Genomic DNA, 20,030 nt, shown 5'->3' on the forward strand with positions numbered 1-20,030 from the left:
ACTCCCCAAATAGTGACTGAAAATTCAAGTTATAAACAAAAGTAAAATTTCAGTTTATAATCATGTCCCAGACAGGACGCCCGTCTTCTGGCTGATTTTCATGTAATCACCTGCTTTCTGTATGGTAAAATGGTAAACAGTGCCGTGCATGCTGGAAATAATGATAAAGGTACATCAAAAAGAATGGGATGCTATCATGGTACCTGTTGCATTAAAGTATGACCAGAAAGGTTTCTAGGCAGGAACAGTATGTGATGAGTCCAGAGATGAAACAGCATATTGCTGCTACCTTGACAGCTATTGTATTTCACCACCTAGTCCTTCACTATAAACATCTACTGCAGCCTGTTTTGCAAGCTAGCACGAGTAACGGTTTTATCTGTGCTTTTTTGATTTCGTATATGACATTTGTAGATAATAGCTGATCGCATTTCTGGTGGGGATGCGCCAAAATGTACATTGGTAATAGTGCTGTTAAATGGCATCAAACCAGATATGACATTTACTCACTGCAGTAGCAGTCAGTCTGCAGTTAAATGCTTTTCTAAGCGCACTAAAAATACAAAATAGTAACAGCTTCAAAAAGAATCCCCCTTAGACTTTACCATGTTGCTGCTACTTGATGCATTTCAACTTTAGACAATGTTTTCCCACAAATGTTTTTGGTTAAACTCTACGTGTGAGACTGGCTGCATCCATCCATCCCTTTTCTCCCACTTATTCAGTTCAGTGTCACGAGGAGGCTGGAGCTGCTATAGGGTGATAGGGGACAACTTAGACAGGTTGCCAACACAGAGAGGCACCAATAATCACATTCACACCTATGGCCCGTTTAGAATCACCAGTTGAACCTAACACCACTAACTGTGGACTGTGGGATTAAGCCAGAGTACCCAGGAAGAATCTACACAGACTCTGGGAAAAAATGCAAACTCTACACATAAAGGCTGTGGATGGTGGATTTGAACCCAGGACCTTTTGCTAGGCAACAGTGCTACCCACTACTCCACTGTTCCACCATACAATAGGTGGTCAAAAATATAAATACATCTAGGATGTCATAAATAATTAGTGGATTTACTAGAGATGTTGGCAAAACTTAGTTTAGAAACCATAATTAACTTGTATTGTTCTACTTTAATAGTGCTTTGAACTTGTGGCAACTAAACTAAAAGCAGTGGAAAGAAAGAAACGCACATCTAGCATTCCTACAAAGAGCTCCTGCAGCGAAAAAAACCCAGCCACCTCTGTCTGAAATAAACCTCACAAGTTAACAGCTCAGTTCATCTTAAGTCCATTACAGCATAAGCAATAGTTCTGTTTAACCAGCACTATGGCGGATGCTGGTCGTGGGGTTTTCATATTAATTTCGTGGCCTAAACCTATTCACACGTCCCTTCAGGGGCTGTGCTGCAAAGAGGAGTGAAAACACTGCGAAAGAGAGAGAGAGCGGGAGAGAAAGAGAGGGAGATAGCAGCACTGCGCTCTCAGCCAACAGTGTGTTTTTAAGAGCAAAACGACTTTTCCAAAATAAATAGATCTGTGTCGCTGACTGCTAGGAGAGAGAAAAGCCCTCGGTTCAATAATTAATTCCCGAGTCGAGAGTTTTGGAGAGCCGCTGATTGGGCTGATTTTTTCTTTTTTTTATTCTGTTATGATACAAAGGAGGCCGTTTGAAGTAATTTGTCCCAGAGAGAGCAGCTTGGAATACCATACATGCTTTGATTTAGCAAAGCAAATTTAATTTTGTTTGCTTTATGCAAACCAGCCGGGGCCGCGGGGCTTTCTCTGATTCCACCAGAGGGGTGATGGTGGTGGTGGTGGTGCTGATGATAGAGGTGGGGGAGTGCACACATCGGAATCACGCTGCTGCCGCTAATATATAATACAGACCGCACACTCGCGCACAGACACACACGCATGCACGCGGTGAGCAGCAACAGTTCAAAAGTACAAAGCTTACACACCACCCCACGCACACACGTGCACAGTCCAATCCCTTTGAAATCAAAGCTTAAAATAATTGTTTGTGCGTTGTGTTTTGTTTCATTCTATCCGTCTATTATTAGTGTTACTGGTATTATTCCTATCATGTTGTTTTAGCTGCTTGTTCGTGCTGCTTGCCAGGGTTTTGTTTTATGCTGCTAATGAAAGCTTCTCTCCCCGCTTTTGTTCTGCTTTATTTTTTTCAAATACGTGAATGGAATACATCTGTTTACATCTGCGCCTGATATTTCCCAAGATGTCTAACACCCAGCCGCACAATAATGAAGAGGCTACTTGTGGGTTTCTTCCCCCTTTTACTTTCCAAAGGCCTTTTTTTTTTTTTTTAAATCTCCACGTCTTAGTGCAGATTTCGCCGTTGACTGAGACGTTACACCTTAGCGCGGAGCCGGATGCATGCATGATGTGTTGCAGTTTTATCATTAATGATGGGAGAAATTAGCTGTGTAGTATACCTTTAATTACCTTCCTTCTATCCTTCTGTACTGGAGAAATGAGTGCCTGTGTACAGATGTTGAGGCACACAGCAGAAGCGTTTCTCCTCAGGAACAGGGAAAAAAAAGAAAAGGTGTTCAGAATGGGTAGCCAAGCGGTTTTCTTATGCTCCATTCAAGTCATTTTCTTAGGGAACAATAATGAGTGGATAAAGCAGAAAAACCCAATTTCCTTTATGCTTTTTATATCCTGAAAAAGCCCTCATTGACGACCCTTTGGTCTTTTGTTATAGAAAACTGAGCTAATATCCTCCAGCTCTCTGCACAGTTTAAAGGTCTTAATTGGATTCCATTAGTATATTGCTTGACATGACACTTGAGTCCGCTCCATTAGAATTCCCCTGCCCGGGATTAAAAAGAAGATTTTTTCTACATTCGACTCTCTTGGCTCTTTTGTTAAAGTCTCATATATTCTTTGTTGGATTCACAGTTTTTAGTGACACCATTATTAAAAATGTAAGCTTGACTTTAAGTAGGTGCTTTTATGTCTAGAGGACCTGCTATTAAAGGTATGGCAGCGTCTCATCGCGGCAGTTTATGTATCAATAAACCTTTGCATTAATACAGTGCAAGCTTTACATGTGGGCCTGATAAAGTGTGTTGTACACCCCATAAAACCGTCCTCCAGCTTTTTTCTGCACAAGACTGGAGCGCTGAGCTCCCTGCAGGTCTCTTTTCAGAGTATCACGCAGAGTTGAAGTGTTTCCTCTGTGGTTTCAGTCGGTGTAGAACACAGGCCGAAAGGAAAGATGCGTTTGATGATATTCTGTTTTATGTCTCTTGCCCTAGTCCTGAGCTGACGTGGAGGGATGTTCAGCATCTGATCGCCAAGACAGCAAAGATCCCCGACCCTAAAGAGCCTGGCTGGAACATCAATGCAGCAGGATACCATGTTCACCATAGGTACCGTAAAACATGCATGCAACACAAACATGTGGCGTTACCACTGGGATTAGTCCCAGCAGTCTGCCAGCATCTCGCCTACTTAGCTTACTTGTAAACTAAGGTTGTGCAGACAGCACAGACTTTATAAAATCATTTCTCCAGTCCAAGAAAAATTGCAAAAATATAACCCCCATGGGCGTCGTAAGGACCTTGAAATATTTGGTGGTGGGTGGGGATGGCTCTGCCCAGCCCTGAAATTTTTTAGATTTTCACCCAATAAATTTTTGAGCGTATATATGAGTACAATGAATGTAGTAAAGGTTCCTAAGATGGTTCCCTAGCATAAAGTGTAAAAAACAAAACAAGTGCAGTCTAACTTCCCTTTCATCTTCATTGTCATGTTTATTTCCAACAGTAAGAGGAGAACAGAAGAATTATAGCCGTGATGTAAATAAAGCAGTCATAGGCTTGACTGTACGTTGCCAATACTTCAAAATAAAATCGACCAATCCGGATCTCCCGAGCTTCTGTTTCTCTTGTGCGACAACGGCCCTGTTTGAGCTGTGACGAAAATGAACTGTGACAAACTGCGTTAACTCTGTGTGTTATCTATCTGATACCCTCCTCTTCTTCACCTCTCCAGGAGCTCTTTTTGGTGTCTCATCTCTCTGTGACACTCCTTATCTGCTCTGCTGTCTCCTCCTCTTCTCTTCGCCTCCTGATTAGATTATAAAATGTTTCTTAGTCAGTTTATTTTATATGTAGATAGACAAAAGGCAAATGTTGTCTTTTTCTTCTGTATAATCATATGGAAATGGTTTCCCTTCATGATGTTTATATAATACAAAACCACTTCAGAACCTCTGAGCTCGATTGGCTAGCACAAGTGCTCTCTTGTTCATGAACCTCAGCTTGTAGATGACTCATCTGCTGCAACAGCAACAGGAGACAACGCCTCCCTCACCTCCTCTGACCTCACTTGCACCTCATTGCCTTATACCTCCTTTTTATGTTTTTTATTTTTAAAAAAGGGTTATTATAACTGTTGACATCAGCTGCCAACAATGACTCACTCAGCTCTCTCACTGTTTTCAGGTTGTTTGTCCCATTCTCGTGAACACAATATCTCGAATTTAGCATCAACAATAATTTGTATTCAATGATTAACTAATTACATTCTGCTTGCCAGCATCACTATAAATATTTCTGGCAATAGCCCATAATTACCGAACTTCAAATAAATATCCAATAGGAAAAACAGATGACATCATATATCCACTGAATGATTTAAATAGTTTTGTGCATCTCCTGTGGCAGATGAATTGTACAGTCGCTTTATCTGTAAATATTCTCACTCTCCAATATTTGCCTATGTAACAAATATTTTATTTAACTAAAATGTGAAAAGTCATCTGGCCAAATAATTTCATTAAATTCATTTCAAATCAATTCAGTTCTGTTTATATAGCACCAAATCCCAGTAACAGTTGCCTCAAGGCACTTTACATTGTAAGATGAAAACCCTACAGTAATACAGAGAAACCCCAAACAATCAGAAGGGCCCCTTTGAATAAGCACTTGGTGAAAGCAGGAAGGAAAATCTGCCTTTTAACAGGAAGAAACCTCAGGGAGGTTTTCAATTTGATACCATAAGTGCATCTCCTAAAAATGACCTTGACCTCAAGGTTAGAGGTCAAGTTTTCTGAAAATCTTCTGAACATGATAACTCCAAAGAGATGTCATCTGGGCTCTCCAAATTTATACCATTCGTACATCTACTAGGAGACTGAGGGGTAGCACTGGCAGTATCAGTATTTTGGAATTTGTAGTGTGAACGATTAGTGACGTAGTTTCAGTTACTAAAAGTTGATATCAAATTACTGCGGGCAACGTTGTATAATGAGAAGTTGTAGCTGCTGTCAAAGGTACTAAAAACGTCACAATTTCGACTTAAAAGTTTGTGCTGCTGTTGTGTAACAGTCATATTTGAAACTTTCTGACCTTTTTCTGCATATTTGTGAATTCAGAAATTCAGCAGTATTCCTTCATTTCTAAATACTTGTTTTTACTGCTGAAAAGCAAAGTAGTTCAAAATCATTATCTCCTACTGCCTGGGATTGAATAATTTTAATTAATTACAGTTATTACTGGTGACTTTTTGCCTCAATTGTAAATAACAGATAAAAAATGCAGATGAACCATCAGCTGCTGCTTTGTAGGATATATGTTGCTTGTGCCGATAATAAAGATAATCTTTCAATTACGTTACACCTGTGCTGTATGCTTCATGGCATCTTGTAGGCGTAAAATATAATACAGCAAGATAAAATATTTAGAGCATAAAGGAAGTTTTATGGGCAGATTTATAAAAAGTAGGATTCCATTAATTATACCTATGAACTATAATTTTTTCTTAACCATTGAAAACATCACTAAAACTTTGAAACTGCTATATTTAGAAGGGCACATCCTGCAAATTTGTCAGTCTCTATTTAGTCTGGGGCGTTATAGATACTTATGTTGGCCACTGAATCTATTGAGCTATATTAGAGAAATGAATTAATCTATTAAGTGGTTAGGCTCCGATGACCCATCGTGGCAGAACAGAACCCCAATGGTGATAGGGTTTAGGAAATGACTCCCCTGAAAGCTAGATGTTGGTGGTGGTGGCGGCTTGGATGGAGCTTTGAGATACTCGAGTAAGGCAGAAATGAGGAGGAGGTGGGTTGCACAGGTGATATTCTGAAAGGGAGAATGTTGGAAGAGCGCTGAGATTTAAAGCACATAGAGTGGAGGCTCATTGGCTCAATGAAGGTGGGCAAGAAGATGATTGGACTAGTGTAATGATGTCAGCATTGAGTTTGATAGTGTGGGAATGTGGAGGTGATGCAAAGAACAGTCTAACAGCTGAACATCTGGGAAAGCAGTCAGGTGAGTGATTACAGATCTTCTTTTAAGCTCCTTTTGATTCATTGAGTATTGATAGTCTTGTCAATAGTTTTACTAGCATGTCTTTTATGTTTGTGCTCTTTGGGGAATATACTTAACCAACCACTGGGGATTTTTTTTTTTTGTACTGCAACAGCACAAGTGACCTCTTGGAAACACTGACAAGAAGGTTGAGTAGCAGCATCATGTCCAGCTTGTCAAGCTGGGCAAAAGATCCACACCAAAGGGGGAAAACAAACCTGATTTAAACCGATTAAACACCACTGGTGTAAAAACATCTCAACCTATTCTGAACCAAAGTAGTCACCCCTATGCAGTCCCCTGTTGGCTTCACTTGCAATGCCCGGGAGCAGTGTCCATCTTTTATGTACAGTTTATATCTGAGAGTTAACCTCTAGCAGTGACCTGATGTGTGACACTGCAAACAAGGCAGGCTGAAGCCTTCACTGTGGACTGGGAGCAATAACCACATATAGCCTCTGGCTTGATAAAAAAATATAAGTAAGAGAAAATCTCCAAACACATTAACACATATTAACATTTTATCTGTTTAACCTTAGTACTCAGGTGTTAACATAACAACCAGACTTCTACTACCTATCCACTGATGCTGTTTCCACATGCGCGCACACACACATACACACCACTTTTGTCTGTGCTCACACCTCCACACTCTCCTCATATATAAAGTGCTTCAACCACAAAAAGCAGCAGTCTGTTTTATGACAGTTGAGACAGGTGATCTTGTCCGGGGAGGAGTGTCATTGTAATCCTCTAATGTTATTATCACACCCACAGCGTGTCTGAGTGTCCGTACCTGCAGTGATTTACAGACACAGGCTGGAGGGACTGGAGCTTCTCTCTCTCTCTCTCAGTGTAGAACCAGAGCGAGCGAGCGAGAGAGAAACCCATGCTCTTCTAGACATCCCATAAACGGTTTTACAATGCTTTCACAGTGTCTGCCAGGCGATGACATACCGGTAATCAGTCATAGTGTTAGTGATGCTTTTCCCTCCTCACCGTCTCACTCACCTTAAACTTGCTTCTCTTCATCTTTGGTGTAACTTACACTCCTCGCCTCTCTTTGTAGTTTTTTTTCCTCAACATTCCTCTCCTCTCCTTTTCCCTTTTTGCTCGCTGTTATTCTCGCTCACTCCTTTCTTATTTCTCTCTTCCATCCCCTCTTTCGCAGCATGCCATGTCATAAAATAGATTGTAATTACTGTGTTGCTGTGAGAAGAATGGATTAATTAAAATATAATGATGCCGATCACACCAGCGGGCATCTGTTGAAATCTGCCCATTTAGGGGCTATGGCAGAGGACTTGTAATGCCCTGATCATACTGCAGCGGCCACACTAATTATAAAGAATGGTTTATTACATGCGTCAGGACGGGTGGACCAGGCAGTGCCACAAGCACAGGGTCACTTACCATCAATAAGGTTGTTGCAATACATTAAAGATTAAATGTGATATCTGTAACAAGAGGATCCAGGTTTAAGAAAATTAAAGACAGTCCTGAAGCGCGTCGCTGTATGAGGTTAGACAAGAGATGCTTTCATTAGTACTTGAGGTCCTGAGAAGAAGATGGCTTAAATAAAATCAAGAAGAAAATGATAAAGAGCAGAGTGTGTTTTCGTTATTAATAATATTATTACCATAAAATAGTCCAACTGTACAGAATTATGTTTCTAAAAGTAGGCTTTGGACAGACATAAAGTAGATCTGTTATACTAATTTCAACTTTAAATCTTTTTGGACTCAACTAGTGGAACTTGCATGATTCTTAGTGTAAATAATCCTTATTTATTCTTATGTATAATCTTTGTACTCGTCCTTGTTTCGTTTAGTTCATCCACTGTCTGAAACAAGCTTTGTCTCATTGGCTCACCTTCATAAATAGCAGGTCTGAAGAGCAGTTGTATGTATAAGGAGACCAAATTAAGGGTATCTGCTGTCACTGACACCATAGAGTGTAGAAAAAACTGTCTGAAACTGAGTGTTTAGAGCAATCTGAAGCCAGAGCTTATGGTTCACAGGGACTACATTCGAATCTGCTGGCCCAATTATTTAAAGCTTTGATCATATTTACAATGACCAGCCCCTAGACATGCATAGGACAGACATAAGAAAAAAGTATAGGGCCACTTTAGGAGTAAGCAACAATGCTATGTTGTAGAAATTCAATTCACTGTTAGTTATATGGCACCAACTCAAAAAACAGTAGCCCAAAGGCACTTGATATTAAGATAAAGGTAAGGTAAGACCTTACCTTAAGGTATTATAAGGTAAGACCCAATCCCAACAGTTACACAGCTCCCTTTAGCAGAAGTGTCACTGAGTGGAAGGCTTTGGAACATGTGAAAAGGGCATAGATTTGGGAAAACTGTTTTCTTAAGTTTTCCTCCATGGCCATTCACACTACAACAAAATAACTAAGTAATAGATAAATAACTGTAATCTACTAATAGAAATTACATTTTTTTACACATCGCTTCCTTATAATTTAGTCCCAAAATGTTGTCCTGGCAAAAAATGAGTACTTAGCGACAGCGGGAAGGAAAAACTCACTTTTAACTGGAAGTCAGCAGAACCAGGCTCAGGTAGGGGCAGCCATCTGCCACGGCAAGTTTAGGGTTGAGGGGAAAGAGAAACTGAAACTGCACAGTATTCATGCAGATCCGTGTCTTTCAGCTGATGCCTGTTCCTCTAAAATCAAGAAATATTTTTCTTATTGTCCAAAAGTTTCATTTTGTTACCGAAATCAGCATGTTAGTCCTCTAAATAATGACTGACTTTGTCGTGCTGTCAGCGCCAATCTGTCGCAAACTCGAGTTTCTTGTGAAGATTCAAATAACAGCTTTGAAGTGCAGTTTTTAGCAAACATTAATCAAACAGCATCAATAGTTAGAGGCTGTACAGCAGAGGATTACTGATCCGTCAGAGCGAGACGGTGTTCGCAGGATGGACACAAAACGCAAACAACAGAGCAGAACATTATTTCTTCTTTCAAAAAGTTAGCTTTCGCTTTAATTGAGGAAAATCAGAGTTGCTGGATGTAACCTCTTTAAAAGTTTTGTTGGGAGCATGTGCGGATTGGGGACAGATGGCTGCAGAGAAAGCATCGACTGCATGGCTTTGTTAAAGCTGCAGGAAAAATAGCTTCCTTATAGATGTTGGGTGAGTTGGCATTGATGTGTGTGTGTTGGGGGATTTGGTGGGGCGTTGGGTGGGTGGAATGGGTCGCACGCATCCTAGAGTTCCCATCTGTTTGACCTCCATATAGACTGGGAGCTTTTGTAAAAAGCAACAAAAAAACAACTCTGATGTTGGGGAGCGACCCACCACCCTCCGCCTCTCCACCCTCTGCTCCCACTGCCATGACGACAATAAACATGTCAGCCGCCACACGCCACAGCAATCTGCAATCAGATTTACTGTGCATGAAATATGGTGGTGCTTTTATTGGTCCAAAGACTTGTCACTCATAATTTATAGGTTGTTGCCGGGCCGGCTGTGATGTCAGCCGGCTCCCAGCACCCTCAGGAGAATCAGAAGCGAGAGTGGGGGGGGTGTTGGGGGGAATAGAGATATAAAAGGACAAAAAAAACTGTGTGTATGAGTCTGAGAGGGGAGAGGGAAAGAAAGGTGATGGAAATGGGTGAAAAGACGAAAAAGGAATAACACGCATCCATCCTGTCTCTCTCCGTGCTGAGTTTATCAGACTGAGGGAGTGAATTTGTCAGGTTTTTTTTCTAGGAACTCTACAAATGGATCTCCCTCTTCTCTCCTTTCCTTTCCTCTCCTCTGGCGTTGCTCTGTAGTCTTTGAACATTGACACCTATTGATCACATGGTCTGCGAAGGGAAGAAAAAAAACACAGCAACAAATCTGCGTTTCACATCTCCACTCGAAGCCTCTCTAACCTAGAAATAGAAGGAGGAGAGTCTGCAGCAGAGGGATGACGTACGGAGAACAAGCAGAGCGTCCAGACGGGCTTAATTTCATTTAATCTCTTCTGATAGCATAGGTGAAACTACAGTAATTATCCTGTGGGAGATTGAGATAGAAAATAACAGTGGTGGAATAGATCAAAGAAACGCTGCCCCGGTTGCAAAAAAACCCAAAGTGAATATCAAGGAGAATGCATGAGTGGTGAAATGGTGTCTTTAAAAAAAACGAGGGAAAAAACTGTGGCATTAAAAAATGAGATAAGATTCAATCCCTCTTTTGAAAAATGATACTCTGTTCATGGAGAACTATTAGAATGTTTACATTTGCGGCATTTTGTTCCATATCAAAATAATTAATTGCCTCCATTTTCAAATTAAAAGTACATTACAACACAATTAAGGATGCAAATGAGTCTGGGCCTGTCGCGAGGAGCCAGAAAAAGTGAAAGAGTGACTGCGTTGATGTATGAGACCTCGCGTGCCTTTTTGTGTATTAGGTGTGTCGCAATGGATCATTGTGCAGGGCTGTGTGTGTTTGCGTAATCAAATACAGAAAGAATGTGTCGTTATTGACGAGGAAGACTCAGTGTTGAAATTCCATCAGCCCGGGGACATAAATCAGAGCTCTGCAGTAATAAACAACAGAGTAATTAGGTCACTCTTCCCTCAGCAACTGGAAGAGCTATTCTTTTTGTTTTTAAGGCTTCTGCCGTGGTTTTGAAAATCACCCGACATGAACAGTACGCACACTTTTACATGCATACACATACATATTTCTCTGTCTGTCCTCCCTTCTAAAGGCTCTGACCTCCAACGAGCCTGTTTCATGAAAGATTTCTACATCGTGGTCGGATCCAGGAACAGTAAAACATAATTTTGTCATAACCTTCCCTCTTCGGAGGGAAAACAGATATAAAAGTATATAGCCTGTGGTTTACTGCAAGTCCCCCTCACCCAACCTGGCTGCACGCAGGGGTTGATGGATGCTGGGCGTCGGCCGCCTTTTAATTGCTCGTAAATTTTTGATCCAGGGGAAAAAACGCGACATTCTCCTTGTCCCCCGGCGACATGGGTGACAGAGCTGCTCAGGAGGGAATAAAAGAACCTCGGCGAGCAACAGCGGGAGGATGGGAGGTAGAGGAAAAGGATACACACAGGCACAATGACACAGTTTCAGATATAAAGACACGCAGGTGCAGGAAGCATACTAAGTAGAAGGCCTTGTGAGCACACGAAGGACCTTTAAAAGCTATCGCTATGATGAATTTTTATACGGTAAAATCTTTTATACTGTCCACATCGACAAAAAGCAGTAACAGTTGTTTTCTGTTTATAAATGATGATGATACCAAATGCCATCCCTGGCTTCTAGAAATGATGTCTGTAGATATTTTTGATTAACATATCAAGTCATAAAGTCCCCACTGTCTAAAATATCCTGGTAGAATTCAGTAAACAAATGGACAACCACAGGTTTTGTGTAAATTCTTGTAAGCACACTGACAAGAAGAGAGCCAGTGAAAACTTGTAACTGCTGTGGTGTTAAATCATTTTGAGTGCAGATTTCAAAGGTGATCGCAGTATTGTAACACAAATGGGGTGAAGCCTGCAAGCTTAAAAGACAACTTGAGCTGTGCTGCATCATACACATGTAACATGCCTCATCCCCACCACGTGATAGACCAAACACACGCTCACAATTAAGTTGCAATTTCTTTTTTTTACCTCTGCTGTGTTTGTGTAAATAACACTTACATAGATAGCATTTTAATTTTTAAATAACAGGAAGTTTTATCAAAGAAAAACACTTGTTAGTCTTGTTCCATTACCTCTGTGGGAAAACATGACAGAAATTGTCCATGTCGAGCACTCACTGCGTCTTGTGGATCTATGAAAGGAAACAGGGCAAAGAACTGAGGTGTAGTAGCCTGCACAATGCACACGCAGATCTTTTTTCTTCTTTTACTGTGGAAGTGTCCTTTAAGCGCCTGCACGACGCTCACAGTAATGAAGACGAAATTGAAAAATGGGCTTTAAAATCCATTTCTGCAGACTTGCGACTGTTGCCAAGCCTAACAGATGCTCATCTGATCGATTTCCTACCCCGTTTGTCTTCTTCCCGAGATGAAAGTATAAGAAGATAAATACAGGTTTATCCCACCATTTGCTTGTTCATTGCGGTAAGGTCCGACAACCTGCCGGGGATTTTGATTATTTCCTTCTTCCATGTCAAACTCAGCCTAGCATCAGATCCTATCACAATTTTTTTTCCATTTTTTTCTATCCTCTTTCCTTCCCTCCTCCTCACCCCTGCTGTTCATGTTGTTCCAGTCTCATTTGGTGGTTCTCAGCTCACCAGGTTTGGCCTGTTGTGATCTCTTCCCTCTCTCCATCGATTTTGCCTCCTCTACCTACACCGCCACTCCCCCGGGGCTGGCCAAATCAAGACACACGGTGATAATCCAGAGGTCACAATCTGGACCCGAGTTCAGAGGTTGAAGGGTGCTGGTCAGGAGCCTGCTGAGCTCTGTGTGCGTGTGTGTGCATGTGTGTGTGTGTGTGTGTGTGTGTCTGATAGTAGGGATGAGAATGGCGATTAAGCTTCTAATCAGAAATATACTCAGACATATATAGATTGACATAAAAACCTGCAACATATTTGTTATCAAATATAATTTAACATTTTATTTAAATTCTGTTTCTTGATGATTTAAGTGAACTAAGATGTTACTTTGTCACCCTTAAAAACAGTGACAGTATCCACTGTTGTGCTATAAATACAGTGGTTTGGTTGGTTTGAATGTGCATTCTGAGCAACTCAATTTTTTTTAATAGAAAATGGAATTATGGCTGAGGTTCCAGAGTTTTCGTTTCTCCTTTATGATCGCTAAATTACAAGGTCTGATGACATAATTTGACTATTAATAGATGTCCTCATAGAAACATACAGAATCTGTAGGTAAGGGACGAGACTTTTGGTACAAGAAGAATTCTGTTTCTGTTAGTAGTCCACTCGTAATCTAAACACGCTCACGTCATTAGCCATTCCAAACCCTTCTTCTTCTTCTCAAACACTGTGGCATGACTGACAGTTTAAAACACTCCAAATTCTTTCATCTTAAATGAAACGTTCAGTTTTCTCCAAAATGTTACAATAAAGTATAACATCCAGACATCCATGAAAAGGAGTATTTACAAAGTTGAACAGAGTTAGTTAACAGTTAGCTCGCTAGTTTGTTTGTCACAATAAAATTTTGAAGCCACCGTCTTTTCTCTGGTGACAGTTTTGCTTTTAATTAACATTTTCAAAATGTGTATTTGTAGAAAAAAAAAATTCCAGCAAGTCTTGGTCCTGATATACACCGGCTACAACAGCCAGAGTTTTGCCCATTGTCATCAAACATAGCCAGTGGGTTGCCAGATTTCATGGTAGTGATAAATAGACTTTTTCAGCATCTGGCTCTCCTCCCACTCCATGCACAGAGGTTTTTTTTGTTTTTGTTACAGATACCTTGCTCATTTAATTAAGATTATAATATTTTCATATCCTCCTATTATAAATACAACCGGTCATTTTAAAAGCTATATTTAGTAGAGTGATGTAATTTTTACTGACCGTACAGATATAGCTTTTGAACTGCTTTGCAACATCTTCTTTTCAAGTATGTAGTATATGAACACCACCTCCATTGGTAGACACAGATAGCCACAGGGTCTTCTTAGCGACAAAGCACCTTTTACAAAAACAAAAACTTAATCAGGAGAAAGTCTTATGTATAAAATCATCTCTGGCAAACGAAGAGTGAGAACATCTTAGCAAAAAAGGAAATATGCTGAGAATAAAGAAGAATGTTTAACAAAGATATCGACAATGCATGTCTTTTTGGAGCAAGAAAAGGTTTCATTTTAATAGAATGAAAATAGTTATCCAGATTCTCTGATATCGCTGTTACAGTTTTTCAGAGGCTAACCACCTTAGCTGCAGTCGTGCTGCCGGCTGACCGCCTCGCAGACCCACAGCTCTCTTCCACCGGCCACAAAGGGAAAGAGAGATGGGTGAGCCTGATCAACCCCAGTAGTGTCAACCCAATTACTCATTCTCTTAAAGGGCTATTAAAACATAATTGCCCAGCGATTTACATCCAAGTTAACGTGGCCCCGAGATAATTTATTATTTTCCATAAGCCCTATCTTTTGTGTGCCGACTGAAAGAGTGTGTGGGGGAGAAAGAGAGGGAGACTGTAATTTCCTGAGTCATGAAGAAAGGCATGTTGGCAGCCCAGTGTAATTGTTTAAACCCCACTCTCAGACACCTTCCAGTCACCCCCTTTTAATCCTCGTTATCGCTCTCATTAGCCTGGGGTCAGGGGTCAGCCAGCTCCCTCTAGAAACACAAACACGGCACTGGGAAGAGGAAGTCATGGATGGTGGGCTGGAGGAAGGACTCGGTGAATGGGATGGAGATTTTCACTTCAGTTCTGAGCATATTGTCTTTGCTTTATCCGTCTTTTTATTTGTATATTAGAGTTAATATTGTTTAACATTGTTTTAGGGTGTAAGAGAAATGCAACAGTTATGAAGGAGAGTTTAGATGCTGTACCAAAGCATGTAAATGCCATAGCAATTAGAAATGTAATTGAAATGTATGAAGTTATTAGAGAAGTTAAGCTTTCAGAAGGTCATTTTTGTTTTGTAAAAGCTGCATTTAATCTATATTCATTGCATCAAAATCCATTAATTTTGTGATCCAAACCTGAATGTGATCCAGTCGACTCCATTAGAATCAGGCTCAAGAATGGGAGAATATTATGTGTATTCAAAGTAGGGATTTAATTCCACGCAGACAGACCAACAGATGTTGTTTCCAGCTAGACAGACAGACTAGCTCGACTAGCATTGCAAGCTAACACATTAAGACTTCTGGTCTTGACACAAATATTGGAGACGAAAGACGATGAGTGTATTTACATAACTGTTTTCCCAGAAGCCACGTGCTGTCCTTTCCCCCTCCTACTCTGTTTTTATGACCAGGAGGAGTTATTCTTGTCTCGTAGTTGTAAACATTAGCACACGCTTTGACCATAGACAGTATTTAAGATGGACATAGCTTGGTCTGGAAAGCAAAGCCACTATTGACGTGTCTGGCTGCATTCATTGTAATGGCCCCCAAAGGGGGGCAAGGACCTGCGGTTACAAAAAGTCTTCCTATAAAAGTCTTGTGTAAACAATTACCTGACAAAAAAATTAGTTCGGTTTAGTAAATTCTGGTCATTCAGAAAGCAGCATTATCTGGGTATGCTCAGTCACGATTTGTTAGCCAGTGAGCTTGCTGTTTCCAAGTTACCTCAAGCTACCTACATTTGCAAAACGCCAAGATGGCAACAGCGCAAAACCTCTTCTCGAGAGTTTAGAATCAGACTTGATAAACCTGTGGGTGACATTATGCTAGCTTTGTGCATCTTATATAACTGTCTATGACTTTGATGCAAGGGAGCTGGAGCTCTGACATAATTACCAAAGCCCTTTGTTACTGGCTCAGTGAACCTTATAGGGCTGCCAGACTCTAGTCAGCTGTCACATATGGGAAGCAAAATGCAGCTCTGTTAAATTAAAAGCAAAAATGGTAATTTTCCCTAAACTAACAAAAAGTAGATTTACTTTCCAAATGTGATATAAGAAAATCATGAGAAATGTGTAATTTGCTCTTGGAAGTTAGTTTTTAAAGTGTTTATGAAAGAAAGTAAAAACTACTAGACCAGTGTTAAGACTTTTGTTCTCTTCCGTACTTACACAATCAGATTTTAAAATGCAGAAATTTATCCAGGCATATGTTTTACACAGTCCTCCGAAAGATTGCAGGAACACCTTTTAATTAGAGTACAGCATCACATCAGTTAAACTTGTGGGACATTGATCTGGTCAGGCATGTACCACAGTGGGTTTAAAACCAGTTTGTTGTTTTGGTGTTAATGAATTTAACAACAGGTGCACTAGATGGGCAACAATGAGAAAACCCCCAAAACAGGAATAGTTTTACATGTTGAGGCCACTCTTACCTTATCTGACTGTTTTTTCACTAGTTTTGCATTTGGCTAGGGCCAGGGTCACTACTGGTACATGGACCCTGCAGAGATTGCACAGTTAGTCGAACTCCTCCAGGATGGCACATCAATACGTAGCAATAAACTAAAGCCCACGTCTACTTTATTAGGCTGTAGTGTAGAGTGACAGAACTGAACACAATGAGTGACCTTTCATTTTCAAGTGCATGCAATTTAAAGTTTCAGAGCTCTAATGTGCAGCTGTCATGTTTGGTAAATGGTAAATGTATTAACAGGTATATTTAGGCCTTTTTTACTGCTTTGTGTGATTCTAATAATCAAATCTGCAGAATAATTTTCTGGAGCATTACTTGTGTTGCATTTTAGTGTTATATTTTTTAGGCTCTTTGTATATCTGTCGCTCAGTCCTCTGATAATGTCCCTGATTGGAGTAGGCGGTGCTCAATTGATCCATTTTGTGCAGAAGTTAAATGACGCATGAAATGTTCCTTTTCTTTCTGTGAATTGGCCCAGAGCCTGAGGCAGAAAGCTTGGTTAACAGAGAAATTTGATAGCCGCCATCTTGAAAACCATTTTAAATTTTGTCAAACCAGCTAATCCAAAGATAGCATGCCGGTTTTGAACTGGAACTTCACTTTGCTGATTGTTTTCTGTGTTGACACCTTGCTTGAGAACTGTGTGACAGCTTCAGTCGGGTGCTTTTAAAAAACATGTTTCTGTTATTTCGTTGGTTTGTGATCACTCGAAGCCAAGCGTCAGGAAGAAGTTGCTACAGTTCTTCTGTCTCTTGTTGTAGCCCAGACTCACTGTGTCTTTTAAAGGTCAGGGCACTGTGGACAGCTTCGTCTTGTTCCTCAGATGTTACTATGTGATGGATGAAGCACCTAAAACGTTTGCATGTACAATAATTCGCCTTCACCTCCTCACATTCTTTCTCCCCCATTGGTTTGAATACATAGTCTCACTCTAGTAATATATTCCCTGTGATAAATGAAGTTCAAGTTATAGTATGTTCTGAAATTAATTCTCAGGCAGCTGCTTAAGGTGTTAGAGAATATAATTTACACCTAGCAGCACAGTGTAACATGCTAATGTCACTCCCTATGCCATACAGTATGACAAGGTTTCAGCTCGATAGGTCATCAAAACATAATCCCACTATTATGCCTTTTGCTTTTACATCAGCTGTAAATTTATTTCCAGCATAGTTCTCAGAAACTGTCTCCCACTGTTGCTGTGATCCTGCTCACCTCCACTGAGCCGTCTGCAGGAATCACAACCTTGTTTCCTCCCCAGTGTCCCTTTCTAATTGAAGCTAATAAAGATCAATTAAAGTCATTAAGGGCTTTTCTTAAACGAGGCCTGGCTACTAAATGCATTAGCAGGCTCTCTGTCTTCCTCACTATATACTACATGTCTCTCTCTTCCCTAATTGTGTATGCACTGAGGTGTGTTAGGATCTGTGGAGGCCGAGGTATTTCCAGGGACACATCATTGAACAGTAATGCTAGCTTCTCTAAGAGCTGTCAACCACTGCACCTGAGGAGAGCATTGGGTTTGCATTATTTCTGCCACATAGATAATGCTGAGATTCGGTCTGCTTTATGTAATTATCAGAGTTTTACAGGGAAAGTATCATTTTAATGATTGTGATTGCCCATGGAACTTCATAGTACTCAAGAAATATGTTCCATATATTTTTAATTAACAGTTACTGGTTACCTGTCTGGCAAGTTTTACCATTTACTTTTGATTCCTGTACTCTTCTAATAGCAGTGCTTTATCCAGTGATTGACCCTCTATATCAGGATCCTAAAAAACACAAAACGCTACTTGAATCGTATACAAAAAGAGGCAACAGATGTCTACAAAATTAATGCAGCTCCTCCAGTCAATACAAAAGCCGTAGATAGATCCACAAAGACATGCACATTTCAGCCATTATACCTGCCCCCCCCCCCCCCCCCCCCCCCCCCCCCCCATTAAATTCACACGTACATGTGGGTACAGTATGTTTGGTTACACTAAGACACTGAGATTCCTGTGTCTGTAAAGTTCGGGTCAGAGCGATACTGCATTATCCAGCTACTGTAGCGCTCGAGCTCTATTCTTACCACAGATTCAACAGAAAACAAGTGATGTGACAGAGCGATAAGAGAGATGAAGAAGAAGGAGAATTGACCCATTCACAGGACAGCAGGGTGCCTGATGGTGCTACCGTGAGCTGACAGGACTGTCAACACACTTCACACAGAGGACTGTGTGTGTGTGTGTGTGTGTGCACGTGTGCACCTACATGCACGCGTGAGTGTTTGTATCTGAGAAAATACATGTGAGTTTCCCTGTGTGTGCTTGCATGTCCTCTGCGTGTGAGATTATAGTGTGTATGTAACTGAGAGCGCGTACAGTATGTGTGAGACCGTGCAGATTGTGCTCACATTACTGCAAGTGAGAGAGAGAGCTTATGTATCTGCTAGCATTTTAAGACTAAGCCTTAGCCGATACCGCATCTCGCTTCTGTGCGTGCTCAGTTTGAGGTGTGTGTGCGTGTTTGTGTGTCTTCATGTGCCTGTCCTACAGCTTGAGTACAGTATAGCAGCCATTCTGGTACAGAGACAAGGCGGAAAGCTCCCGATCACTCAGCCTGGGCTCTGCCTCCCTCTCCATATGGCCACGGAAAGCCTCGGCTGCCTCCCCGGGCCTCTGCCACTGCGAAAAAGCAATTGTGTGTAATGTGTAGGAATTAAGTATCCCATCATTCAGCGCAGACATGCAATTAAAAGAGCTGCAGCCGTCACTCGCAGTAGACATTGTGTGAGTCATGTCACTATAACTCAGCGAGGCTGATGGCTGCCATTTTTTTTGTTCTTAAGAGAGAGCGGAGTAAACACAGAGACACACACTTCCTGTCTCTTGTTTGCTGAACACAGATATTTGCATAGATATTCAGAAGCATAAATATTTCTTTTTTTTATGTCTGTCTAATGAAACAAAGTTAAGTAGTTATTGGTTTCCACAATCATTTTTCATGTCCAAACTGGCCTTCATTTCATCTCTTTCTTGAGAAGTCTGTGATCAGATGTATTCTCAGTCACATTTTGGTCGTATAGTTTAAGCAGCACCGTTTCAGTATGAATTCAACTTTTAGCTCCTGTTTTATGTGGGTTAAACAACTGTTTCTGTCACATTTACCTGAACAGCAAAGTGCAGCATTATAAGAATCTTTCAGGATGAGAGTTTATTCATGTTGTTAAACAATATGAATTTCTGTGATTGCTGCTTTTTCACTTCACCTACGAGTGTTGCTAGATATAACAGAACTATGAATGCACATTTTGTACAATCTTACTGCTCTTGTCTTATGTGTCAATGTGCGCAAAGCAAGCACATTGCAAAGGCATGGGAGTCAGTGATCTGAGCTGCAGTCAGTAACTCACTTCATCCCCTTAAAGGCTGTGAATGACCTTTGTTTGGCATTAATAATGTTCAGTTGTATCTGTTATTCTTTACAGCCATTTCTTGGAGCACTTTGGGGAAAAATTTGGAAGATTGAGACTGCAGATTTGGTCCCTCGTGTCTAACGCTGCAATCAAATTCTAAAGAGTTCCCTTATGGGAAAAGAAGGAAAAATAGGGATGAGAATGCCATGTTCACGTATAAGATAATGCACTTTGAAAATCC

General features: G+C 40.7%; 1 protein-coding gene across 1 annotated transcript in view; it reads left to right on the forward strand.

Moving 5' to 3' along the window:
- The window catches only part of LOC146563613 (furin-like protease kpc-1), a 213,829-nt gene that overhangs the window by 155,381 nt on the left and 38,418 nt on the right, over positions 1-20,030 (forward strand). Inside the window, exon 12 of the mRNA XM_085290827.1 lies at positions 3,288-3,401. Coding sequence (XP_085146953.1) covers positions 3,288-3,401 — 114 coding nt within the window. The remainder of the gene's footprint in view (positions 1-3,287; positions 3,402-20,030) is intronic.

This window comes from Mchenga conophoros, linkage group LG11 (genome assembly GCF_057382185.1).
Source record: "Mchenga conophoros isolate Kocher_MC1m ecotype Shallow Benthic linkage group LG11, M_conophoros_male_GT1.1, whole genome shotgun sequence".
NCBI classification, from domain to species: Eukaryota; Metazoa; Chordata; class Actinopteri; order Cichliformes; family Cichlidae; genus Mchenga; species Mchenga conophoros.